This window comes from Schistocerca cancellata, chromosome 1, assembly GCF_023864275.1.
Source record: "Schistocerca cancellata isolate TAMUIC-IGC-003103 chromosome 1, iqSchCanc2.1, whole genome shotgun sequence".
NCBI classification, from domain to species: domain Eukaryota; kingdom Metazoa; phylum Arthropoda; class Insecta; order Orthoptera; family Acrididae; genus Schistocerca; species Schistocerca cancellata.
Genome location: NC_064626.1, coordinates 806,090,417 through 806,118,075, shown reverse-complemented (window position 1 = coordinate 806,118,075; position 27,659 = coordinate 806,090,417). Strand labels below are relative to the sequence as shown.

At 43.0% G+C, this 27,659-nt stretch overlaps 1 protein-coding gene across 2 annotated transcripts in view; it reads left to right on the top strand.

The window, feature by feature from the left end:
* Nucleotides 1-27,659, top strand: part of LOC126188008 (ras GTPase-activating-like protein IQGAP1) — a 334,889-nt gene that overhangs the window by 205,469 nt on the left and 101,761 nt on the right. For both annotated transcript variants that reach the window (XM_049929428.1, XM_049929435.1), the window contains exons 20-21: nucleotides 5,420-5,533; nucleotides 20,848-21,140. In XM_049929428.1, coding sequence (XP_049785385.1) covers nucleotides 5,420-5,533; nucleotides 20,848-21,140 — 407 coding nt within the window. The remainder of the gene's footprint in view (nucleotides 1-5,419; nucleotides 5,534-20,847; nucleotides 21,141-27,659) is intronic.

Here is a 27,659-nt window from a genome sequence, read left to right as displayed (position 1 = left end):
ATACACACAAAATTCAAGCTTTCCACACAAACGAACACAAACATACATGGATTACACATGTCTGCTTGTGTCTGTATATGTGTGGATGGATATGTGTGTGTGTGCGAGTGTATACCCGTCCCTTTTCCCCCCTAAGGTAAGTCTTTCCGCTCCCAAGACTGGAATGACTCCTTACCCTCTCCCTTAAAACCCACATCCTTTCGTCTTTCCCTCTCCTTCCCTCTTTCCTGATGAGGCAACAGTTTGTTGCGAAAGCTTGAATTTTGTATGTATGTTTGTGTTCGTTTGTGTGTCTGTCGACCTGCCAGCACTTTCATTTGGTAAGTCACATCATCTTTGTTTTATATATAATAAAGAAAGATGATGAGACTTACCAAACAAAAGCGCTGGCAGGTCGATAGACACACAAACATACATACAAAATTCAAGCTTTCGCAACAAACTGTTGCCTCATCAGGAAAGAGGGAAGGAGAGGGAAAGACGAAAGGATGTGGGTTTTAAGGGAGAGGGTAAGAAGTCATTCCAGTCTCGGGAGCGGAAAGACTTACCTTAGTTATAATAGAGGGAAACATTCCACGCAGGAAACATATATCTAAAAACAAAGATGATGTGACTTTCCAAATGAAAGTGCTGGCAGGTCGACAGACACACAAACGAACACAAACATACACACAAAATTCAAGCTTTCGCAACAAACTGTTGCCTCATCAGGAAAGAGGGAAGGAGAGGGAAAGACGAAAGGATGTGGGTTTTAAGGGAGAGGGTAAGGAGTCATTCCAGTCCCGGGAGCGGAAAGACTTACCTTAGGGGGGAAAAAAGGACGGGTATACACTCGCGCACACACACACATATCCATCCACACATATACAGACACAAGCAGACATATTTAAAGACAAAGAGTTTGGGCAGAGATGTCAGTCGAGGCAGAAGTGCAGAGGCAAAGATGTTGTTGAATGACAGGTGAGGTATGAGTGGCGGCAACTTGAAATTAGCGGAGATTGAGGCCTGGTGGATAACGGGAAGAGAGGATATATTGAAGAGCAAGTTCCCATCTCCGGAGTTCGGATAGGTTGGTGTTAGTAGGAAGTATCCAGATAACCCGGACGGTGTAACACTGCGCCAAGATGTGCTGGTCGTGCACCAAGGCATGTTTAGCCACAGGGTGATCCTCATTACCAACAAACACTGTCTGCCTGTGTCCATTCATGCGAATGGACAGTTTGTTGCTGGTCATTCCCACATAGAATGCATCACAGTGTAGGCAGGTCAGTCTGTAAATCACGTGGGTGGTTTCACACGTGGCTCTGCCTTTGATCGTGTACACCTTCCGGGTTACAGGACTGGAGTAGGTGGTGGTGGGAAGGTGCATGGGACAGGTTTTACACCGGGGGCGGTTACAAGGGTAGGAGCCAGAGGGTAGGGAAGGTGGTTTGGGGATTTCATAGGGATGAACTAAGAGGTTACGAAGGTTAGGTGGACGGCGGAAAGACACTCTTGGTGGAGTGGGGAGGATTTCATGAAGGATGATGGATCTCATTTCAATGCAGGATTTGAGGAAGTCGTATCCCTGCTGGAGAGCCACATTCAGAATCTGATCCAGTCCCGGAAAGTATCCTGTCACAAGTGGGGCACTTTTGTGGTTCTTATGTGGGAGGTTCTGGGTTTGAGAGGATGAGGAAGTGGCTCTGGTTATTTGCTTCTGTACCAGGTTGGGAGGGTAGTTGCGGGATGCGAAAGCTGTTGTCAGGTTGTTGGTGTAATGCTTTAGGGATTCCAGACTGGAGCAGATTCGTTTGCCACGAAGACCTAGGCTGTAGGGAAGGGACCGTTTGACGTGGAATTGGTGGCAGCTGTCGTAATGGAGGTACTGTTGCTTGTTGGTGGGTTTGATGTGGACAGACGTGTGAAGCTGGCCATTGGACAGGTGAAGGTCAACATCAAGGAAAGTGGCATGGGATTTGGAGTAGGACCAGGTGAATCTGATGGAACCAAAGGAGTTGAGGTTGGAGAGGAAATTCTGGAGTTCTTCTTCACTGTGAGTCCAGATCATGAAGGTGTCATCAATAAATCTGTACCAAACTTTGGGTTGGCAGGCCTGGGTAACCAAGAAGGCTTCCTCTAAGCGACCCATGAATAGGTTGGCGTACGAAGGGGCCATCCTAGTAACCATGGCTGTTCCCTTTAATTGTTGGTATGTCTGGTCTTCAAAAGTGAAGAAGTTGTGGGTCAGGATGAAGCTGGCTAAGGTAATGAGGAAAGAGGTTTTAGGTAGGGTGGCAGGTGATCGGCGTGAAAGGAAGTGCTCCATCGCAGCGAGGCCCTGGACGTGCGGAATATTTGTGTATAAGGAAGTGGCATCAATGGTTACAAGGATGGTTTCTGGGGGTAACGGATTGGGTAAGGATTCCAGGTGTTCGAGAAAGTGGTTGGTGTCTTTGATGAAGGATGGGAGACTGCATGTAATGGGTTGAAGGTGTTGATCCACGTAGGCAGAGATACGTTCTGTGGGGGCTTGGTAACCAGCTACAATGGGGCGGCCGGGATGATTGGGTTTGTGAATTTTAGGAAGAAGGTAGAAGGTAGGGGTGCGGTGTGTCGGTGGGGTCAGGAGGTTGATGGAGTCAGGTGAGAGGTTTTGTAGGGGGCCTAAGGTTCTGAGGATTCCTTGAAGCTCCGTCTGGACATCAGGAATGGGATTACCTTGGCAAACTTTGTATGTGGTGTTGTCTGAAAGCTGACACAGTCCCTCAGCCACATACTCCCGACGATCAAGTACCACGGTCGTGGAACCCTTGTCCGCTGGAAGAATGACGATGGACCGGTCAGCCTTCAGATCACGGATAGCCTGGGCTTCAGCAGTGGTGATGTTGGGAGTAGGATTAAGGTTTTTTAAGAAGGATTGAGAGGCAAGGCTGGAAGTCAGGAATTGCTGGAAGGTTTGGAGAGGGTGATTTTGAGGAAGAGGAGGTGGGTCCCGCTGTGACGGAGGACGGAACTGTTCCAGGCAGGGTTCAATTTGGATAGTGTCTTGGGGAGTTGGATCATTAGGGGTAGGATTAGGATCATTTTTCTTCGTGGCAAAGTGATACTTCCAGCAGAGAGTACGAGTGTAGGACAGTAAATCTTTGACGAGGGCTGTTTGGTTGAATCTGGGAGTGGGGCTGAAGGTGAGGCCTTTGGATAGGAAAGAGGTTTCGGATTGGGAGAGAGGTTTGGAGGAAAGGTTAACTACTGAATTAGGGTGTTGTGGTACCAGATTGTGTTGATTGGAATTTTGAGGTTTTGGAGGGAGTGGAGCTGGAAGTGGGAGATTGAGTAGATGGGAGAGACTGGGTTTGTGTGCAATGAGAGGTGGTTGAGGTTTGCTGGAAAGGTTGTGAAGGGTGAGTGAGTTGCCTTTCCGGAGGTGGGAAACCAGGAGATTGGATAGTTTTTTGACGTGAAGGGTGGCATGCTGTTCTAATTTGCAGTTGGCCTGTAGGAGGATGCTCTGAATAGCCGGTGTGGATGTGGGAGAGGAAAGATTGAGGACTTTTATTAAGGATAGGAGTTGACGGGTGTGTTCATTGGCAGGGTTGATGTGTAGGTGAAGGATTAGGTGGGTGAGGGCAATGGATTGTTCAGTTTGGAACTGGTATAGGGACTGATGGAAAGAAGGGTTGCAGCCAGAGATGGGAACTTTAAGTGTGAGGCCTTTGGGGGTTATGCCAAATGTCAGACAAGCCTGAGAAAATAAAATATGCGAGCATAATCTGGCTAGGGTGAAGGCATGTTTGCGGAGGGAATGTTAAACTTTCACCTTCTAATACCATGTCACCCTCACAACACCCCCACAACGACCCCATTAAGTTTTATTTACATTCTGGTACCACAACACCCTAATTCAGTAGTTAACCTTTCCTCCAAACCTCTCTCCCAATCCGAAACCTCTGTCCTATCCAAAGGCCTCACCTTCAGCCCCACTCCCAGATTCAGCCAAACAGCCCACGTCAAAGATTTACTGTCCTACACTCGTACTCTCTGCTGGAAGTATCACTTTGCCACGAAGAAAAATGATCCTAATCCTACCCCTAATGATCCAACTCCCCAAGACACTATCCAAATTGAACCCTGCCTGGAACAGTTCCGTCCTCCGTCACAGCGGGACCCACCTCCTCTTCCTCAAAATCACCCTCTCCAAACCTTCCAGGAATTCCTGACTTCCAGCCTTGCCTCTCAATCCTTCTTAAAAAACCTTAATCCTACTCCCAACATCACCACTGCTGAAGCCCAGGCTATCCGTGATCTGAAGGCTGACCGGTCCATCGTCATTCTTCCAGCGGACAAGGGTTCCACGACCGTGGTACTTGATCGTCGGGAGTATGTGGCTGAGGGACTGTGTCAGCTTTCAGACAACACCACATACAACGTTTGCCAAGGTAATCCCATTCCTGATGTCCAGACGGAGCTTCAAGGAATCCTCAGAACCTTAGGCCCCCTACAAAACCTTTCACCTGACTCCATCAATCTCCTGACCCCACCGACACCCCGCACCCCTACCTTCTACCTTCTTCCTAAAAATTCACAAACCCAATCATCCCGGCCACCCCATTGTAGCTGGTTACCAAGCCCCCATAGAACGTATCTCTGCCTACGTAGATCAACACCTTCAACCCATTACATGCAGTCTCCCATCCTTCATCAAAGACACCAACCACTTTCTCGAACGCCTGGAATCCTTACCCAGTCTGTTACCCCCGGAAACCATCCTTGTAACCATTGATGCCACTTCCTTATACACAAATATCCCGCACGTCCATGTCTTTAAATATGTCTGCTTGTGTGTGTGTGTGTGTGTGTGTGTGTGTGTGTGTGTGTGTGTGTGTGTGTGTTTTCCTGATGAGGCAACAGTTTGTTGCGAAAGCTTGAATTTTGTGTGTATGTTTGTGTTCGTTTGTGTGTCTGTCGACCTGCCAGCACTTTCATTTGGTAAGTCACATCATCTTTGTTTTTATATATATTAATTTGAATTACACGAGTCATTCCCCAGATCTATCACCCTTCCTTCTCTGCACTACTGTCTGGTTTGGTACTGAAAAAAGAACTGTTAGTAACAAAAATTCATTGTGTAATGTCAGGAATTCATTATTGTCAGTCCTTATTGAAAATCTTTGGATTCATTGACCTTTGTTTCCCCATTATTTTTATTACTTATTCTCTTGTGTTTACTTCACGATTTCCTTTTTTGTTGCTGTAGTATTGAATGGGCCTCAGAAATATCTTTTTTCCTTCGGTAACAAAAATTACATAATTTGGTGCATGAGCTCCCTCTTTCACATTATTATACTTCAGTATTATTATCCAAAGTGAGATTGTATGTAAATATGAGCATCATGCAGGTATTTGACATTTAAAAAAAATTGCATGTTATTGTTTACAGAACTTGAAGGAACAGATAGGAAAAACAATACGACATAATGAGAATCTCTCGCAGCAGCTGGATGCAATGGATTTGAAAATAGGTCTACTAGTACGCAACAGAATCTCATTACAGGTAATTAAATGTCTAATTTGTGTGTTCTTCTCGAATTAAATAGTGTTCTGACATGTAGATGAATTTTCTAACTATTAGTTTTTATCGTATCTTCAGAAGGATTCACTTGACAAAACGAAAATGATAAGCAAACAGAATTTCGTTCCTATACATACTGCCTGGATGTAGAATTAAAATTATTTGCTTCCTATCCTGGCAACAGGCAGTCCCCTAGAATTGAGTGACCCACTCTTGTTTCAAACCTTCCACAACTAACACCTCTTTCCACCCTAAGAAAAGACTTAGCAGTTCTGAAAAGCTTCGTATTGTTTGTTCTGCTTTTAAATATTTCTGTCGGTGTTTCTCCAAATTTCTCCAGCCATTCTGTCTCATAATTTTCAGTTTGTATTGCGTGTCATCAGAAAGTGTCTTTATGTTTTACCTTTTATTCTTTAGTCCTACTTTTCATTTAAATTCTTTGATTTTGCATACATTTAAACTGTGTAAAATGTGATATGTTGGCCATTAGAGGTGTATACCATTGTTGTTGTTGTTGTTGTTGTTGTTGTGGTCTTCAGTCCAGAGATTGGATTCATGCACCTCTCCATGTTACTCTGTCCTGTGTAAGGTTCATCATCTGAGTACCTACTGCAACCTACATCCTTCTGAATCTGCTTAGTGTATTCATCCCTTGGTCTCCCTCTACGATTTTTACCCTTCATGCTTCCCTCCAATACTAAATTGATGATTCCTTGTTGCCTCAGAAAGTGTCCTATCAATTGATCCCTTCTTCTAGTGAAGTTATGCCACAAATTCTTCTTCTCCCCAACTCTGTTCAGTACCATCTCATTAGTTATGTGATCTACCCATCTAATCTTTGGAATTCTTCTGTAGCGCCACATTTTGAAAGCTTCTATTCACTTCTTGTCTAAACTATTTATCGTCCATGTCTCACTTCCGTACATGACTACACTCCATACAATTACTTTCAGAAAAGTCTTCCTGACACTTAAATCTATACTCAATGTTAACAAATTTCTCTTCTTCAGAAATGCTTTCCTTGCCACTGCCAGTCTACATTTGATATCCTTTCTGCTTTGACATCCTCAGTTATTTTGCTCCGCAAAAAGCAAAACTCTTCTACTACTTTAAGGGTCTCATTTCCTAATCTGATTCCCTCAACATCACCTGATTAATGTGACTACATTCCATTATCCTCATTTTGTTTTTGTTGATGTTCATCTTATATCTTACTTTCAAGACACTGTACATTCTGTTCAACTTCTCTTCCAGGTCCTTTGCTGTCTCTGACAGAATTACAATGTCACCGGCAAACCTCAAAGTTTTTATTCCTACTCCATGGATTTTAATTCCTATTCCGAATTTTTCTTTTGCCTCTTTCACTGCTTGCTCAGTATACAGATTCAATAACAAACCATTATCTTTTAAAAATGGTATGAAATTAAAATTATCATGCTAAAATCTGCACTCTTTTAATTTGGGAATTTTGCTGTTCCTTTGAAGCGCTCTATCTTGGTAAATATGTGCTGTAAAAATACTTTTTGTGCTGTACAAGAAAACTCTTAAGTGCTTTGTTGTAGACTGCAAGAGGGGAGAGTGCCAAAATTTCACGATTTTTCAGTTCACTGTAAGTTAGCAGAGGGTTCTCAATATCAAAAACTTAGTCTGTGCTATGTACTTCCAACAAGCGACATACGGAAAGTTCAGAAAATTTGAGTGTTTTGAGTACCTGCTGACTGAACTGTAGGTGATTTAAATAAAGAATTTTGAGCTACATAAGTATTCCCAAGTTTCTCTGCCTTAAGAACTTACCTTTTCAGTAGAATTATTTATTGGTAGCATTAATTTGTACTGCATAATTACAACTAAGCACAGCGGGGTCCACTAATACCTCGTAATTCATCTCCTGCATCATTTATTATTAGCAAAGATAGGGTCAACATTTTTATCGTACTGTTAATATATAAATATGGTGTTCCCTTTGCCTATACTTGTGATTAAAATTATTTTAAAGATGTGTTATCTCCCTTAATTACTTACTTCCATCATGGCTGAACACAACTGAGCACAAGAGCTGCAAAAAGAGCTTCTTTGTATTTGGTGTCACTTGTTTCTGACAAATCTTTCCTCTCATTATTTTGGCTTGAAACTTTACCAGCTGCGCTCACAGAGTTTTCTGGTACAGCATGATAAAATGATAATGCAGACCCCCCCACGTAACAATGAGTTCTATGTTTCCTTTCTGAGATTTCTCATTTGCTCCCAGTCTTTGTACTTTGGCAAATTACGTTCTCCATCCTAATTTGAAATAATTTAAAATCAAATATAACAATAATGATAATGACATACTCAATTTTTGAAAGTATAATATAATTGATTGATAAAAAATCTATTTACCAAGCAGCTGCAGTTTACGAGCTTTCAGAACCAGTGGCTCCTTCCTTTGACAGAAGGGTTGAAGGGGAAGGAAGACAGGTGAAGTCTCCCCTGACCCGGGTTTCTGGGCAACTTTTCTGAACTCTACCCCTTTCCCCAGACATTGCCTTCCCTTCGCCCCTCTTCCTTCCCCTTCAACTATTCTGCCACCGGTGCTGAAAACTTTCAAACTGTAAACTGTAATACCCTTTATATATATGTTCTCCTGCCACTGCATGGTGAGAAGATTTTTTATTGATCTAATTACATAACAGTGATAACATCTTGGACAAAAAAAGATGATACAGAATCATAATAGTTGTCTTAAATGGAAAACATCTCCTAATATCTTTGATAAAAAATGGATAGTGTGTCACAATCATAATGGGTGTCTTTATGGAAAACACCTCATTGAACTGTGTAAAACACACTACTTTCAACTGCTATTCGTACATTTTTGTCAATTATGCAGGAAACAAGCAGCACACATACAAATGTCATAATTGTGAATATTCCACATCGCCACAATCTAGTGAGGCAGTTTTGTTTTAATACAGAAATACCAAGTGCCAATAATCAGTTTGCTAAAATCTGCAGAAATTTTAAAAATGTGGAATATGTTGACATGAGTAATATAGGATATACACTCCACACTACACAGACTAAGCCTGAATGGTATGCACTGGACTCGCATTCGGGAGGACGACTGTTCAATCCCGCATTCGGCCATCCTGATTTAGGTTTTCCGTGATTTCCCTAAATCGCTTCAGGCAAATGCCAGGATGGCTCCTTTCAAAGGGCACGGCTGACTTCCTTCCCCGTCCTTCCCTAATCCGATGAGACTGATGACCTCGCTGTCTGGTCTCCTTCCCCAAAACAACCAACCAACCTAAATGTTATGGATAAATAAAGTCTGGTGAACCTGATAGCCAAGGGGGAAAAAAGCACCAAAATAACTTCAAAACCAAACCCATATTCGCAACACCATCACCAGATCCAACAGGAACAACCAAAACACCTCAAAAAATGTAGAACGATAGAACCATCAGCAGTAGCAGCAAAATATGCAAAAAAATTTAGAGTTGGCAGAAATAACAGTGAAAAGTGAATTGAATGACAAGAAAAATATAGCTCCTCATCGTCCAACTGATTTTTTACATGAAGACAAGAAAAACGAGACGTCTCCAAGGTAAGAAGGTCTCAGTGTTTCTCAGTTCTCCACCAAAATATACCGTCTATAAGAAATAAAGAAGTGAAACTGCAGACCACTGATAGCTCACTTGTTTGCATATTGATGCATAGAATCTGGGTCAAATTGCACATGTGGCTCTAAGCTGATACAATCTAGCATGCCATTGTAGTAGAACCACTATGAGAGGTGGTGGGTCATGTATATATGCAAAGGAAGGGATTATGTCTAAGGTTAGAAGTGACATCATTTCATTAAGTAAAGAAAAACATGTAGAAATTTTAGGTATAGAGATAAGAAAGCCACAGGTATTCCAAAGACTAACTACACTCTGTATTTACTGTTCTCCCAGTGGTGGCATAGGTACATTCATAGCAAACCTAATCCAAGTGTTGGACATAGTTACTAATCCTAAGGACAAAATTCTCATTTGTGGAGACTTAAAGATTAGCACATTGAACCCAGATGGATTTTGCAACACATTTTTGAACATTATATACAGCCATAGAATATCACCATTGATTAACCACAAGGGTAACTAAGCATTCAGCATCACTCATTGGCCATATACCAGCTGATTTGGAGAAAGAAAATTGTGATGTTGTTGGAGGTAACCTAGGCCTTTCAGATCATTCCAGTCAGCTCTTAAAATTACACGTAGCTGTAGAAAACAAAACTAAAATACTCACATAGAGGATTCTTCTCTGAGCAATAAAGGGTTGAATTTACCGTGCAAATGAACAATGCAACATGGGGAGAAGTGTATGTGGAGACCAGTTCAGATAGGAAGTTTTCAAAGTTTCTACTGAAATTTAAATTCAGGATTGAAGAAGTGTTTCCAGAGGTACTACAAGACACTAAAATACTAAACAAAAGTAACCAGGTGACCAACAGGATAAGGAAATGGTCTGTAACACTCAAACACCTCAGCAACATAAAAGCAACCAGCATGACCCTGCATTTCAAAATACTACCAAAGACGTATGTAAAAAGTTTTAGTAACAGCAGAAACGTCTCAAAATGATGAAATTGTATAAAAGTCAGACAACAAAATAAAATTAGCCTGAAATGTCACCAAACAGGAGACAAATATGAAAAAGACAAAACAGGTAAACATAGAATTACAGCACAGCTGTACCACATTACATGATCACAAAAAATTGCAAAATTTGCAAATCAATATTTCAGCAACACAGCTACCAAACTGCAACATAAATCTGACAAAATGCAACCTGTACAAACACTGAAATATATTCCAAACACAATGATGCTGCAACCCACCACTTAGAAGAAATAAGCAATGCTGTTTGGAACCTAAAAAATAAAACCTCAGCAGGTAAAGATTAAGTGCCCGTGTGCTTGCTGAAGGACTGTATACACAGTATCAAAGACCTTTTAGTGCACATCATAAATGAATCATTCGCCTCAGGTTGCTTCCCAGAGGCACTAAAGCATGCAAACGTCCTCTCCCAACATAAGACAGGAGACCTTGAAAATACAGAAAATTATAGGCCTATCTCTTTTACTGTCATCATTTTCAAAAGTAATGGAAACCATAATGACAATTAGACTCATAGGGTACCTATAAAAGTACAATCTTCCATGTAAAGAACAGTTTGGATTCAGGCCTGCTAAAAGCACTCAATCAGCTATAACTCATTTTGCAAATGTTGTTCTGGAAGCACCAGATCAAGGAGATCAACTAACATATATCTTTCTTGACTTAAGTGAATCCCTGATAAGCACACCACACAATTCTGTTAAATAAACTGGAAGCTCTAGGTATAAGAGGATTAGCAAATAAGTGGTTTCGTTCATATCTTAAAAACAGGGTGCAATGGTTGGAGATCCTTCACACTAACTCCAATCATACCATAAAATATCTTTCTGACTGGAATACATTAATATTGATGCCCTCAAGGAAGTGTGCTTGGCTCAAACTCTTCTTGATATATGTCAATTTTACGCAGAGTGTCAAGCATGGTGAAACAGTATCGTTTGCTGATGACAGTAACACTGTAAACAGTGAAACATCACAAAATGTACTAAAGGACAAAGCTGAAGAAGTGATCATGCATGTATGCAGATGGGTAAAACGTAAAAAATAAGCAATATTTCACATAACCAAAAAACCCGAAAATAACTCTTTAAAAATGAAAGAGGGGCTGACAGAATGTGTATCACAAACAGAATTGCTAGGGATACATGTTGACACACAACTACAATAGACACAGCATGTTAATGCCCTCGTGAAACGAGTAGCTTCAGCATGCTTTGCACTTAGAATAATAAATTCTGTGTGTAGTAGCTCTTGAACCACATCATCGTACACTATGTAATCAAAAGTATTCGGACACTTGGCTGAAAATGACTTACATGTTCGTGGCGCCCTCCATCAGTAATGTTTGAATTCAGTATGATGTCGGCGCACCCTTAGCCTTGATGACAGCTGCCATTCTCGCAGGCATACGTTCAGTCAGGTGCGGGGAGGTTTCTTGGGGAATGGCAGCCCATTCTTCATGGAGTGCTGCACTGAGGAGAGATATGGATGTCATTCGGTGAGGCCTGGCATGAAGTTCGCGTTCCAAAACATCCCAAAGGTGCCAGAATCAGATTTTCACTCTGCAGCGGAGTGTACGCTGATATGAAACTTCCTGGCAGAGTAAAACTGTGTGCTGGACCGAGACTCGATCTTGGGACCTTTGACTTTCGCGGGCAAGTGCTCTACCAACTGAGCTACCCAAGCACAACTCATAGCTTTACTTCTGCCAGTAACTCGTCTCCTACCTTCCAGTTTTAATCTGCCAGGAAATTTCATGTCAGTGCACACTCCGCTGCAGAGTGAAAATCTCATTCTGGAAACATCCCCCAGGCTGTGGCTAAGCCATGTCTCCGCAATATCCTTTCTTTCAGGAGTGCTAGTTCTGCAAGTTTCGCAGGAGAGCTTCTGTAAAGTTTGGAAGGTAGGAGACGAGCTACTGGCAGAAGTAAAGCTGTGAGGACGGGGCGTGAGTCGTTCTTGGGTAGCTCAGTTGGTAGAGCACTTGCTCGCGAATAGCAAAGTTCCCGAGTTTGAGTCTCGGTCCGGCACACAGTTTTACTCTGCCAGGAAGTTTCATCCCAAAGGTGTTCTATGGGATTCAGGTCAGGACTCAGTGCAGGCCAGTCCATTACAAGGATGTTATTGTCGTGTAACCACTCCTCCACAGGACGTGCATTATGAACAGGTGCTCAATTGTGTTGAAAGATGCAGTCACCATCCCCAAATTGCTCTTCAACAGTGGGTAGCAAGAAGGTACTTGAAACATCAATGTAGGTCTGTTCTGTGATAGAGCCATGCAAAACAAGGGGTGCAAGCCCCCTCCATGAAAAACACAACCACTCCATAACACCACCACCACCTCCGAATTTTACTGTTGGCACTGCACATGCTAGCAGATGATGTTCACTGGGCATGTGCCATACCCACACCCTGCCATCGGATCGCCACATTGTGTACCGTGATTCGTCACTCCACACAATGTTTGTCGACTGTTCAATTGTCCAATGTTTATGCTCCTTACACCAAGTGAGGTGTCGTTTGGCATTTACCTACATGACACGTGGCTTATGAGCAGCCTCTCAACCATGAAATCCAAGTTTTCTCACCTCCCGGCTAACTGTCATAGTACTTACAGTGGATCCTGAAGCAGTCTGGAATTCCTGCGTGATGGTCTTGATAGAAGTCTGCCTATTACACATTACGACTCTCTTCAACTGTCAACTGTCTCTGTCAATCAACAGACGAGGTCGGCCTGTACACTTTTGTGCTGTATGTGTCCCTTCACATTTCTACTTCACTATCACATTGGAAACAATGGAGCTAGGTATGTTTAGGAGTGTGGAAATCTCGTGTACAGATGTGTGACACAAGTGACACTCAATCACCTGACCGCATTCAAAGTCTGTGAGTTCTCCGGAGCACCCCATTCTGCTCTGTCACGATGTCTAATGACCACTGAGGTCACTTATATGGAGTACCTGCCAGTAGGTGGTAGCACGATGCACCTAATATGAAAAAGTATGTTTTTCGGGGTGTCCGGATACTTTTGATCTCGTAGTGTATTTTGCATATGTTCATTCTGTGAATAGTTATGCGAAAATGTTCTGGAGAACAAATGAGCTGAACAGACAAAGAATTTTTAAACTGCAAACAAGGACTGTACAAGTTATGACAAAAAGGAGCAAGAGAACTCCCTTCACTGAGTTGTTTAAGTCTATGGAATCTTGACTGTTCCATGTGAGTACATTTTGCAAACAGTTATCCACAATAAAAAAAGACATTAATCAGTACCCAACGAAAAGGTCTCTACACCAACATGGAACCAGCCACCATTTACATCTCAATAGAAAAAACAAAACAAAAACCCAAAATAGTGTGCTATGTAAAGGAACTAAACTATACAATAAACTATCGCAAGAGATCAAAAGCAAAAGTGAAATACAGGGCTTCATGAATACCCTAAAAATTATTTAAATGGACAAATAAAAAAATCTACTCATCAAGCAGTGGTAGGGGAACACAAGGACAAAAGGATTTAACTTTCACAAGATTTTGGAGCCAGTGCCGCCTCCTGGCAGAAGGGGGCCCCAAGCTGCTCTGCTGGGGACTTCCCTGCCGCTGTGCCGCTCCGCCAGCGCGATCAACTGTGTCATCGATGGCAGGCACGGCTTCAAGCCCTCGGACTGCTATGACCAACAAGCGGGAGTTTGTCACGTCGCTCACCGCCAAGCTGCTCCTCATCTCGCTGGTAACTTCAGTCGCGACACCACATTTCATGACCTCACTCCACCATATTTAAAACAATGACAATTTGTTGTTATACTATTACCTGTAACTTGAACATCCGTCAGATTTAACTAAAAAGTCAAAGCATCGTAAATGGACATCAAGCAAATGACACTGTCGAACTAGAGCTTTTTGTGCAATACTCAGAACCCATTTATCTAATATGCTATTGAATAATATTGCTTAGCGAAATTCACAGTTCATGAACGACATTTGAAATCTTCTGAGAAACTTGGAAATAATTGAACCAAAATTTTTGGGAGTGAAGAAAGAACTGGAGTAAATATGAAAGGCAAGGTTCATACGCAGTGCATCTTACATCCTATTTAGCACATGTACCACTTTTTGTTATTACAATGAGTGTTTTTATACGAGCACAGTCAGAACTGCTTTCCTCTGTTTAAATAAACTGTGGTTGTTTTTGTATCAAGGGAATGAAATGGGTACACTTCCATGTCAGTCATCGTGTTTGTGTCTTTACATTTGGGTGTTCACACTAGGTGACTAAATTTGTATACAGGATGGTCAAAAACAGTCTGAAAACTTGTAAGGTTGAAGGGGAAGGAAGAGAGGTGAAGGAATAGAACTGAAGAGGTTTAGGGAAAGGGGTACAGTTTAGGAGTCACCCGAAACCCCAGGTCACAGCAGACTTCTGCCAGAAGAAGGAGCCACTGGCTCCAAAAGCTTGTGAAAGTTAAATCTTTTGTGTGTGTGTGTGTGTGTGTGTGTGTGTTTTTTTTTTTCTCCTGACACCGCTTGGTGAGTGGATTTTTTTGTGTGTCCATTTACATTATACAGGGCTATTACAAATGATTGAAGCGATTTCATAAATTCACTGTAGCTCCATTCATTGACTAATGGTCACGACACACTACAGATACGTAGAAAAACTCATAAAGTTTTGTTCGGCTGAAGCCGCACTTCAGGTTTCTGCCGCCAGAGTGCAGTGATACAAAATGGCGACAGGAGCCGAGAAAGCGTATATCGTGATTGAAATGCACTCACATCAGTCAGCCATAACAGTGCAACGACACTTCAGGACAAAGTTCAACAAAGATCCACCAACTGCTAACTCCATTCGGCGATGGTATGCACAGTTTAAAGCTTCTGGATGCCTCTGTAAGGGGAAATCAACGGGTCGGCCTGCAGTGAGCGAAGAAATGGTTGAACGCGTGCAGGCAAGTTTCACGTGTAGCCCGCGGAAGTCGACGAATAAAGCAAGCAGGGAGCTAAATGTACCACAGCCGACGGTTTGGAAAATCTTACGGAAAAGGCTAAAGCAAAAGCCTTACCGTTTACAATTGCTACAAGCCCTGACACCCGATGACAAAAGTCAAAAGCTTTGAATTTTCGGTGCGGTTGCAACAGTTCATGAATGAAAATGCGTTCAGTGGGAAACTTGTTTTCAGTGATGAAGCAATATTTTTTCTTAATGGTGAAGTGAACAGACACAATGTGTGAATCTGGGCGGTAGAGAATCCTCACGCATTTGTGCAGCAAATTTGTAATTCACCAAAAGTTAACGTGTTTTGTGCAATCTCACGGTTTAAAGTTTACGGCCCCTTTTTCTTTTGCGAAAAAAACGTAACAGGACACGTGTATTTGGACATGCTGGAAAATTGGCTCATGCCACAACTGGAGACCGACCGCCGACTTCATCTTTCAACAGGATGGTGCTCCACCGCACTTCCATCATGATGTTCGGCATTACTTAAACAGGAGATTGGAAAACCAATGGATCGGTCGTGGTGGAGATCATGATCAGCAATTCATGTCATGGCCTCCACGCTCTCCCAACTTAACCCCATGCGATTTCTTTCTGTGGAGTTATGTGAAAGATTCGGTGTTTAAACCTCCTCTACCAAGAAACATGCCAGAACTGTGAGCTCGCATCAACAATGCTTTCGAACTCATTGATGGGGACATGCTGCGCCGAGTGTGGGAGGAACTTGATTATCGGCTTGATGTCTGCCGGATCACTAAAGGGGCACATATTGAACATTTGTGAATGCCTAAAAAAACTTTTTGAGTTTTTGTATGTGTGTGCAAAGCATTGTGAAAATATCTCAAATAATAAAGTTACTGTATATCTGTGAAATCGCTTCAATCATTTGTAATAACCCTGTATTATTAATAATTGATTCTTTTCATTGCAAAAAAGTTATTTGTTAGAAAAGTGTTTGTATACCATAAAGGGTTACCTGAAACGATGTGTATATGTTGTTGACAATTAGCTAAAAATTAACTACTACGATTAAGAGTCATTTTACAATATGTTCAATAGAAGAGTGAAGTAGTGTCCAAAAGGGTAACTCAGTAAGGCAAGAATTTATGTGTGCAATTGTTTACTTTTATGTATCTTTCTATGTGTTGACAATGTCAATACAACTTATATTGTCTACAGATAGGTAAATAAACATCCCTGAATATAGCAATGGGAAGGTTTCAAATAGGTCATAGTGTGATGTATCGAAGATGGAGTTGTGTAATAATTGACAAGAAGTCTGAATAAAATAGCAAACATCAACTGGGATTGCTGCATATTAAGTTCAAATGTATCCCTTCCAACTGAAAGATGAATGAACAAATCATAAATCACTCTGACAGAAAAAAATCTTGGAAACCAAGAGAATGAATCCAGACTACTTGCTCAGACATTACAAAAGTATAGCACCGTAAAATCAGTGACATGAGCTGCAGTGAAATGACAGAGATGGGAAGGGAAATAAACATATGTGAAGGAACAACAATTATGACAATGACTTGAAGAAACATCAAAATATGTGATGATGAATCGTCAGAATTTGTGGAAAAGTAGAATAGTCCAAATTTGTGGAAAAGTAGCACACATCAAGCAAAAAGAATAATTGAAATTGTACTGTGAAAAGAGTAGCCGGTGCTCATCATACAGCAGAGACGATGAGTCGCAGATAGGCACAACAAATATATTGTCAGAAAATGAGCTTTAGGCCAAAAAGGCCTTTGTCAACTATAGGCAAAAACACACACACACACACACACACACACACACACACACACACACACACAGAGAGAGAGAGAGAGAGAGAGAGAGAGAGAGAGAGAGAGAGAGAGAGAGAGAGAGATATGCACGTGCATGCACTTTTTATCTCTGGGCACTGAGAAATAGCTTTGGTTCAGTAGTGGTGGTATAGAGGAGGCATGCAGTGGTGAGCTGGAGGGATAGCAGAGTAGGTGTAGGGGAAGATGCTGTAGTGTGGGAATGTGCAGGGGTGTGGTGGGGACAGGATGGCTGATATTTAGGAGCAGCATCAAGAGGCTGGAGTGGGAGTTGGGAATGGGTAGAGATGGAGGGGAGGGCAGACCAGCGAAGGTTGTGACCAAGGAATGATGGATATGTTGTGGGGAGAGTTCCCCTCTACGCAATTCAGAACAGCTGGTGTTGATTGGAAGAATCACCTGTCACATGCACATGACCACAGTCTCTGACAACTGTAGCCAGACTGCAAATAGCAGTGCATGATGGGAGAGGTAACTGGGTGGGGGGTAAGGAAGAGGCTGTGACAGGAGAGGGAGATGTAGCAGGGTATTGATGGGGGACAGTAAAGTGCTGCTGCGGGAGCATGCAGGGATGAGATGAAGGGAGGGTAGGACACCTAGTGCACTCAGGAGGTTAGACGCAGGGCAGGGGGAGGAGAGGGTGATTGGGGGGGGGGGGGACTAGTGGAAAAGGAAAGATGTTAAAAGGCTGTGTGTGTTGATGGAACCGAGGACTGTGTAGTCCTGGAATGGGAACAGGGAAGCAGCTAGGTGGATAAGGACAATGGCTAATGAAGGTTGATGCCAGGAGGGTTTTGGAATGAAGGATGTATTGTAGGGAGAGTTCTCACATGTGCAATTCAGAAAATCTTGTGTTGGTTGGAAAGACAAAGATGGCAAATGCTGTGAAGCAGTCACTGAAATGAAGAATGTGATTGGCAGCATACTCAGCAACAGGGTGGTCCAGTTGTTTTGGCCACAGTTTTCCGGTGGCCATTCACTTGGATAGACAGCATGTTGGTTGTCATGCCCACATAGAATGCAGCACAGTGGTTGAAGTTTAGCTTGTAAGATAACATGTTTAGGTTCACAGATAGCCCTGCCTTTGATGGGATAGGTGATCCTTGTGAACAGGTTGGAGTAGATGATGGTGGGAGGATGTATGGGTCAGGTCTTGCATCTAGATCTATTACAGGGATCCCTATAATAGAATGAGATGCAAGGCCTGTTCCGTACATTCTCCCACCACCACCATCACCACCACCATCTACTGTAGACCAATCACATCATCACCTGTCCCATCAAAGGCAGGGCTACATGTAGATTACATGGCTGGTTTCGCAAGCTAAGCTGCAACCATTGTGCTGTCTTCTGCGTGGACATGACAACCTACAAGCTGTCTGTCCGCACATCTGAAAAACTGTGGCGAAAAAACAACTGGACCATCCTGTTGCTGAGCATGCTGCCGAACAAAACATTTTTCATTTCACTGACTGCTTCACAGCTTGTGCCACATGGAGCTTTCCCACCAACACTGTTTTTTCTGAAGTGCACAGGTGGGAACTCTCCATGCAATATATCCTATGTTCCCATAACCCTCCTGGACCCCAACCTTCATTAGTCATTGTCCTTACCCACCTACCTCCTTCCCTGTTCCCACTCCAGCACTACACAGTCCTCTATTCCACCAACACACCAAGTCTTTTAACTTCTCTCCTTTTCCACTAGTGGCCCCCCTCACCCCCCCCCCCCACCCCACCCCACCCCACCCCACCCCACTCCACCCTGCCAAATCACCAAATCTCCCCCACCCTCCGTCTAGCCTCCCGACTGCATTAGGTGCCCTACCCTCTCTCCCAGTGTGCTCCTGCAGCAGCAGTTAACCAACTCCCACCCATTCCCTACTATCCCACTGCATTCTCGCCCCAGCCTCTTCCTTACCCCCACCTGGCTGCCTCTCCCATCATGTGCAGCTGTTCGTAGTCTGGCTTCAGCTGTCAGAGACTGTAGTCATGTGTGTGTGAGCTGCATTTGCATGTGTTTGTGGTGTTTGCTGTCTGTTTTTGACAAAGGCTTTGTTTACTCATTAGTGAGTGTTGTGACCTCATTTCTTAAGTAACTTAATCTTCGACTAAATGTCTTTATGCTCGGTAATCTCCAGTTCTTCTTAATATAGTGTGAAGAGGTTGGCCTTAAATCTTCTTCACTTGATCCAATCATCTGCTTGTTACTCTTCCTTGTGGCCTTCTGCCCTCAGTTTTGCCTTGGAAGATTGTCTTTTCTAAATTATCTTAATCTCTTCTCGAAATGTGCACTAGGAACTGGAAGTGTCTTTGACTGACACCTGAAGATAAACTTCTTGTGATGCTAAGTTCTTATGTAATGGCAACATCAGCTCTTATTTCTGTCCATGGCACACACATCATCTGCCAGCACGACAATATTAAACGTGGTTAAATATAAATCACTATGTGCAAGTTTTCTTTAAAAGAAAAGAATAAACTTAAGAAATTATGTAAATGTTCAGCCTGTTGCCATATTTTCTGCTCAGAATATGTGCTGTAATTGTATAACTTACTCGTTCCATTTCATAGAAAGAGGTCACAACTATGATTCAAAAGAACATCGAAATAAATAACTAATGGATCTTTTAATAACAGGGAAGTAAAGTTGTGTGTGAAAATAATGTGAATGAATATCACACATGGAACACTCGATTCTAAGATTACATTTTTACATTCATTGCAGCAGTATGCACATTCACCTATGTGTATGGTGACATTGTCCCAGCTGACTACATTGTGCTGGCACTGCAGATTGACTAGGATGTGAGGGGTTGTGTCATGTAGACTAATCAGAGGGAGAAAGAAGGTGTGAAGTAGGAGGGTGGAGTAGGGAAGGGTAGCTGGTGGCTGGAAAGGGGAGGTAGCAAGTGCATCGGATAAAAACCAATGAACTCCTGCTCACACGTAGAGGAAGTTGTGTGCAGCACACAGTGACATAAAGGCATGGATTGAGAAGAGGAGGTAGGACAGAGAAACAGGGAGACAGTAGAGAAGAGGTCTTGAGGGCACAATGAGTGAAATTTGGCTTACAGGGCAAGAGGGGAAGTGGGTGAGGGACAAGGATTAGTGTAGGTTGCAGCATATCCTTCGATCCCATAATCATCCTGGCCTCAACTTTCACCACAAGCTAGCAGTGTTTTCAGTCTCGTTTATGTGCCAATTGATGATTCAGCATGTCGACTATATAGTGAGTTGTTACCTTTACTGATTGAATTAAATATTAAAATTAATATGTAGTATAATTATGGAATGAATCACTTTTCTGTTAAAATCAACATAATTTACACAGCGTGTGATTCATGTAAAACTCAACTTGCTCTCATTGTGTGATAGATCCAGAAAGCAGTTGGTAATATGTCCTGAATTGAGAAATAGCCCCTTAGTATGTTTTCCACCCATCTCATAGAGGTCTCCGGCCATAGCCGGCCGGAGTGGCCGTGCGGTTCTGGGCGCTACAGTCTGGAGCCGCGAGACCGCTACGGTCGCAGGTTCGAATCCTGCCTCGGGCATGAATGTGTATGATGTCCCTAGGTTAGTTAGGTTTAAGTAGTTCTAAGTTCTAGGGGACTGATGACCTCAGAAGTTGAGTCCCATAGTGCTCAGAGCCATTTGAACCAAGCCATGTCCGGCCATATACCTGAACTATTCAGTACTCATCTCTCTCACTCTGATTTTTTTTTTTTTTTACTTGTACTTTTTTTTATTTTTGTTTTTGTTTTAGAGACTTGTTATCTTATTGAAATTTTACAACTGTAGGAATTTTCTCATTTGTGTATCAAATATTGGCACTGTTTTCTAGGATGTAGCAGCCCATGGTTCACGACTACGAGCCACTGCTGCATCAGCTGGTCAAGTGATGGATGGAAAATTAAGTCGAAGTGGTCAGCATATTGTAGAATATTACCGAAAGCTATTTTACCTTTTACAAACAGAACCTCATTACTTGGCTCGCTTATTACCTTGCTTACCACGCTCAAAGACAACAGCATTTCTCCGCACTGTGGTTCTTGCTATTTTCAATTTTGGTTCGGGATCACGAGAGGATTACTTACTGCTTCGACTTTTTGCTGCTGCTCTGCAAGAAGAGATAAGGTAAATGTCACATATTCTATTTCCTGCCTTACCTTTTCTCCTGACAAGGAATGACTTTAATCCTTTAAAGGTTAGAAATGTGATCATGTTTTGTAAATACCTGTCATCTGGAGACAAAAAGTGTGTAATTTTTTAAACAATATGTGAGGACAATCTGTTTCGTTTGTCATGAGCACACTTGTGCAAGAATACTGACCTATTTATTTATGGACAAACCTTTATTTGTAATTATTGCAAATTATCTGAGTGTGACAGAATGATTATAACACTTCTTCATTTAAATATTGTTGTAATATATTAGTTTAGTTCCGAAAGTGGTCAAGAAGAGTCAAATAACGTCTGTATCACATAAGAATGCTGTATTTTTGGTGGGGATGGTCTTCAGCCAGTAGAAAAGCAGTCAGTAGTGGAACACTATGGGAGTCAAGCGGAGGCTGGGACTTTTCGAGTGAAGAGCTCAAAAGAGCAATTCTGGACACTTTGTGTTGAGTGCTGGAAGAAGAGTGATCTGACTGTGTTAACATATGTAATTCTGGGCAGTGCCCAGCTGCTATGAGAATTTAACTTTTAAGAGACTTAATATTTCGAGAGGTCTGAATGTGCTCCAGAGTAGGACTCTTTAACTATTTCCTCTTGATTAATTGAACTGAGAGCATGAAGACTATGAGTTACTGCTCTTTGTATCGCATGTTGAACTCTGAACTGTTTTGAGCTGATGAATATTTCGTATATTGTGATGACAAAATGGACTTAGTTTTTGCATATCTTTGATAACAGTTTAGTTTGGGGATTTCCCTGCCATTCTCGTAATGCTGCCAATGTAACTTCTCTGCATTTGACAAGGTATTATCTGTCTGCATTTTAATTGAATATCATAGGACCATTTCCCGTTAATTTGAGATGTGCTTTCTGGAATAAATGTTATTAATAATAATTCTCAATCACTTAAATCAATTATGGGCATTAGATTAGATTAGATTTACTTTCATTCAAATTGATCCGTAGTGAGGAGGTCCTCCAGGATGTGGAACATGTCAGAAAAACAACAATACATGACAAATATTTACAACTAAAACAAATAAGCTAATGTACCATTCCGCAGGTCCCAAGTGGAATGATCGTCATTTTTTAATGAACACTATATGAAAGTCATTTTACAAATACTAATGCACTGAATTTAAAATAAAAAAGTTTATTTATTTATTAGGTAATAAACATGTAATACAACTACTATAATACTTATATACAATGAACACATTACTGCACTGAAATAGTGCAGAAGTTAGATTGTACTTACACACACACACACACACACACACACACACACACACACACACACACACATTCTTCCGGCGGACAAGAGTTCCACGACCATTGTACTTGATCGTCGGGAGTATGTGGCTGAAGGACTGCGTCAGCTTTCAGACAACACTACATACCAAGTTTGCCAAGGTAATCCCATTCCTGATGTCCAGGCGGAGCTTCAAGGAATCCTCAGAACCTTAGGCCCGCTACAAAACCTTTCACCTGACTCCATCAACCTCCTGACCCCACCAACACCCCACACCCCTACCTTCTACCTTCTTCCTAAAATTCACAAACCCATTGTAGCTGGTTACCAAGCCCACACAGAACGTATCTCTGCCTACATAGATCAACACCTTTACATGCAGTCTCCCATTACATGCAGTCTACCTAGGCGTAACTATCGAGAGCGACCTTAATTGGAATGACCATGTAGAACAGATAGTGGGAAAAGCAGACGCCAGATTCAAATTCATTGGCAAAATCTTAAGGAAATGTTACTCATCCGCCAAAGAAGGGGCTTATAAGGCGCTTGTTCGCCAGATTCTTGAGTATTGTTCATCTATCACCCATTACATGCAGTCTCCCATCCTTCATCAAAGACACCAACCACTTTCTCGAATGCCTGGAATCCTTACCCAGTCTGTTACCCCCGGAAACCATCCTTGTAACCATTGATGCCACTTCCTTATACACAAATATTCCGCACGTCCAGGGCCTCGCTGCGATGGAGCACTTCCTTTCAAGCCGATCACCTGCCACCCTGCCAGAAGCCTCTTTCCTCATTACCTTAGCCAGCTTCATCCTGACCCATAACTTCTTCACTTTCGAAGGGCAGACATACCAACAATTAAAGGGAACAGCCATGGGTACCAGGATGGCCCCCTCGTACGCCAACCTATTCATGGGTCGCTTAGAGGAAGCCTTCTTGGTTACCCAGGCCTGCCAACCCAAAGTTTGGTACAGATTTATTGATGACACCTTCATGATCTGGACTCACAGTGAAGAAGAACTCCAGAATTTCCTCTCCAACCTCAACTCCTTTGGTTCCATCAGATTCACCTGGTCCTACTCCAAATCCCATGCCACTTTCCTTGACGTTGACCTCCACCTGTCCAATGGCCAGCTTCACAGGTCCGTCCACATCAAACCCACCAACAAGCAACAGTACCTCTATTACGACAGCTGCCACCCATTCCACATCAAACGGTCCCTTCCCTACAGCCTAGGTCTTCGTGGCAAACGAATCTGCTCCAGTCCGGAATCCCTGAACCATTACACCAGCAACCTGAAAACAGCTTTCTCATCCCGCAACTACCCTCCCAACCTGGTACAGAAGCAAATAACCAGAGCCACTTCCTCATCCTCTCAAACCCAGAACCTCCCACAGAAGAACCACAAAAGTGCCCCACTTGTGACAGGATACTTTCCGGGACTGGATCAGACTCTGAATGTGGCTCTCCAGCAGGGATATGACTTCCTCAAATCCTGCCCTGAAATGAGATCCATCCTTCATGAAATCCTCCCCACTCCACCAAGAGTGTCTTTCCGCCGTCCACCTAACCTTCGTAACCTCTTAGTTCATCCCTATGAAATCCCCAAACCACCTTCCCTACCCTCTGGCTCCTACCTTTGTAACCGCCCCTGGTGTAAAACCTGTCCCATGCACCCTCCCACCACCACCTACTCCAGTCCTGTAACCCGGAAGGTGTACATGATCAAAGGCAGAGCCACGTGTGAAAGCACCCACATGATTTACCAACTGACGTGCCTACACTGTGCAGCGTTCTATGTGGGAATGACCAGCAACAAACTGTCCATTCGCATGAATGGACACAGGCAGACAGTGTTTGTTGGTAATGAGGATCACCCTGTGGCTAAACATGCCTTGGTGCACGACCAGCACATCTTGGCACAGTGTTACACCGTCCGGGCTATCTGGATACTTACCACTAACACCAACCTGTCAGAACTCCAGAGATGGGAACTTGCCTTTCAGTATATCCTCTCTTCTCGTTATCCGCCAGGCCTCAATCTCAGCTAATTTCAATTTGCCGCCGCTCATACCTCACCTGTCTTTCAACAACATGTTTGCCTCTGTACTTCCGCCTCGACTGACATCTCTGCCCAAACTCTTTGCCTTTACAAATGTCTGCTTGTGTCTGTGTATGTGCGGATGGATATGTGTGTGTGTAAGAGTGTATACCTGTCCTTTTTTCCCCCCTAAGGTAAGTCTTTCCACTCCTGGGATTGGAATGACTCCTTTCCCTGTCCCTTAAAACCCACATCCTTTCGTCTTTCCCTGTTGTTCCCTCCTTCTTGACGAAGCAACCGTTTGTTGCGAAAGCTTGAATTTTGTATGTGTGTTTGTGTTTGTTTGTGTGTCTATCGACCTGCCAGCGCTTTTGTTTGGTAAGTCTCATCATCTTTCTTTTTAGATATATTTTTTCCAAATAGAATGTTTCTCTATATATATATATATACTCCTGGAAATGGAAAAAAGAACACATTGACACCGGTTTGTCAGACCCACCATACTTGCTCCGGACACTGCGAGAGGGCTGTACAAGCAATGATCCCACGCACGGCACAGCGGACACACCAGGAACCGCGGTGTTTGCCGTCGAATGGCGCTAGCTGCGCAGCATTTGTGCACCGCCGCCGTCAGTGTCAGCCAGTTTGCCGTGGCATACGGAGCTCCATCGCAGTCTTTAACACTGGTAGCATGCCGCGACAGCGTGGACGTGAACCGTATGTGCAGTTGACGGACTTTGAGCGAGGGCGTATAGTGGGCATGCGGGAGGCCGGGTGGACGTACCGCCGAATTGCTCAACACGTGGGGCATGAGGTCTCCACAGTACATCGATGTTGTCGCCAGTGGTCGGCGGAAGGTGCACGTGCCAGTCGACCTGGGACCGGACCGCAGACGCACGGATGCACGCCAAGACCGTAGGATCCTACGCAGTGCAGTAGGGGACCGCACCGCCACTTCCCAGCAAATTAGGGACACTGTTGCTCCTGGGGTATCGGCGAGGACCATTCGCAACCATCTCCATGAAGCTGGGCTACGGTCCCGCACACCGTTAGGCCGTCTTCCGCTCACGCCCCAACATCGTGCAGCCGGCCTCCAGTGGTGTCGCGACAGGCGTGAATGGAGGGACGAATGGAGACGTGTCGTCTTCAGCGATGAGAGTCTCTTCTGCCTTGGTGCCAATGATGGGCGTATGCGTGTTTGGCGCCGTGCAGGTGAGCGCCACAATCAGGACTGCATACGACCGAGGCACACAGGGCCAACACCCGGCATCATGGTGTGGGGAGCGATCTCCTACACTGGCCGTACACCACTGGTGATTGTCGAGGGGACACTGAATAGTGCACGGTACATCCAAACCGTCATCGAACCCATCGTTCTACCATTCCTAGACCGGCAAGGGAACTTGCTGTTCCAACAGGACAATGCACGTCCGCATGTATCCTGTGCCACCCAACGTGCTCTAGAAGGTGTAAGTCAACTACCCTGGCCAGCAAGATCTCCGGATCTGTCCCCCATTGAGCATGTTTGGGACTGGATGAAGCGTCGTCTCACGCGGTCTGCACGTCCAGCACGAACGCTGGTCCAACTGAGGCGCCAGGTGGAAATGGCATGGCAAGCCGTTCCACAGGACTACATCCAGCATCTCTACGATCGTCTCCATGGGAGAATAGCAGCCTGCATTGCTGCGAAAGGTGGATATACACTGTACTAGTGCCGACATTGTGCATGCTCTGTTGCCTGTGTCTATGTGCCTGTGGTTTTGTCAGTGTGATCACGTGATGTATCTGACCCCAGGAATGTGTCAATAAAGTTTCCCCTTCCTGGGACAATGAATTTACGGTGTTCTTATTTCAATTTCCAGGAGTGTATATACAAATCAGTTGGTTTTACTGAGAAATTTATCAATGGATTAGAAGGAGTTAGCCACAAATAAATCCTTTAGGCTTCTCTTAAACTGAATTTCATTGGTTTTTAAGCTTTTTATGGCTGCTGGCAAGTTATTGAAAATGTGTGTTCCTGAATAATGAACATCTTTTTGTACAAGACTAAGTGACTTTAAATCCTTGTGAAGATTATTCTTATTTCTAGTATTGATTCCATGAATTGAGCTGTTGGTTTGAAAAAGTGATATATTTTTAATGACAAATTTCATTAAGGAATAAATATATTGAGGGAGCAGTAGTTAGTATCCGTAGTTCCCTAAACAGGCTTCTGCAGGATGTTCTTGAGTTCACACCACATATAACTCTTACTGCACGTTTTTGTGCCCGGAAAACTTTTGCTTGGCTGATGAATTACCCCAAAAAATAATCCCATATGACATTATGGAATGAAAGTAAGCATAGTATGCCAGCTTTTTCATTTTTATATTCCCTATGTCTGACAAAATTTGCATTGCAAACATAGATTTGTTAAAACGCTTCAGCAGTTCTGTGGTGTGCTCCTCCCAGTTGAATTTATTATCAAGCTGTAATCTCAAGAATTAACACTGTCCACTTCTTCTGTCTTTTTGTCATCGTATGTTAGACATATACTCCTGGGACACCCCTTACAAGTTGTGAACTGCATCTAGTGTGTTTTTTCAGAGTTTAGTGACAAAGAATTGGCTAGGAACCAGTGATTAATGTCCACAAATATTTTATTAGCTGATCTTTCTAAGACTACACTTGATTTGCTATTTATTGCAATGTTTGTATCATCGGCAAACAAAACGAACTTGGCATCTGGTAATGTTACTGATGAAAGGTCATTGATATACACAAGAAAAGGTAAGGGCCCCAAAATCGAACCTTGTGGGACCCCACATGTAATTAGTTCCCAGTTCGATGATGCCTGATAGCTTGATACATGTCTCTTTCCTAATAACACCCTTTGTTTCCTGCCAGAGATATAAGATTTGAACCAATTTGCAGCATTTCGTGTTACACTATAATACTCTAATTTACTTAAAAGGATGTTTGTGATTTACACAGTCAAATGACTTTGACAGATCGCAAAATATACCGGTTGCCTGCAATTTTTTGTCTAATGAATTAAGCACATTTTCACTGTAAGTGTAGATAGCCTTCTCAATATCAGAACCTTTTAGAAATCCAAACTGTGAGTTTGACAGTATGTTATTTGAGATAAGATGGTTATAAAGCCGACTGTAACATTCCTTTTTTGAAAATTTTTGAGAA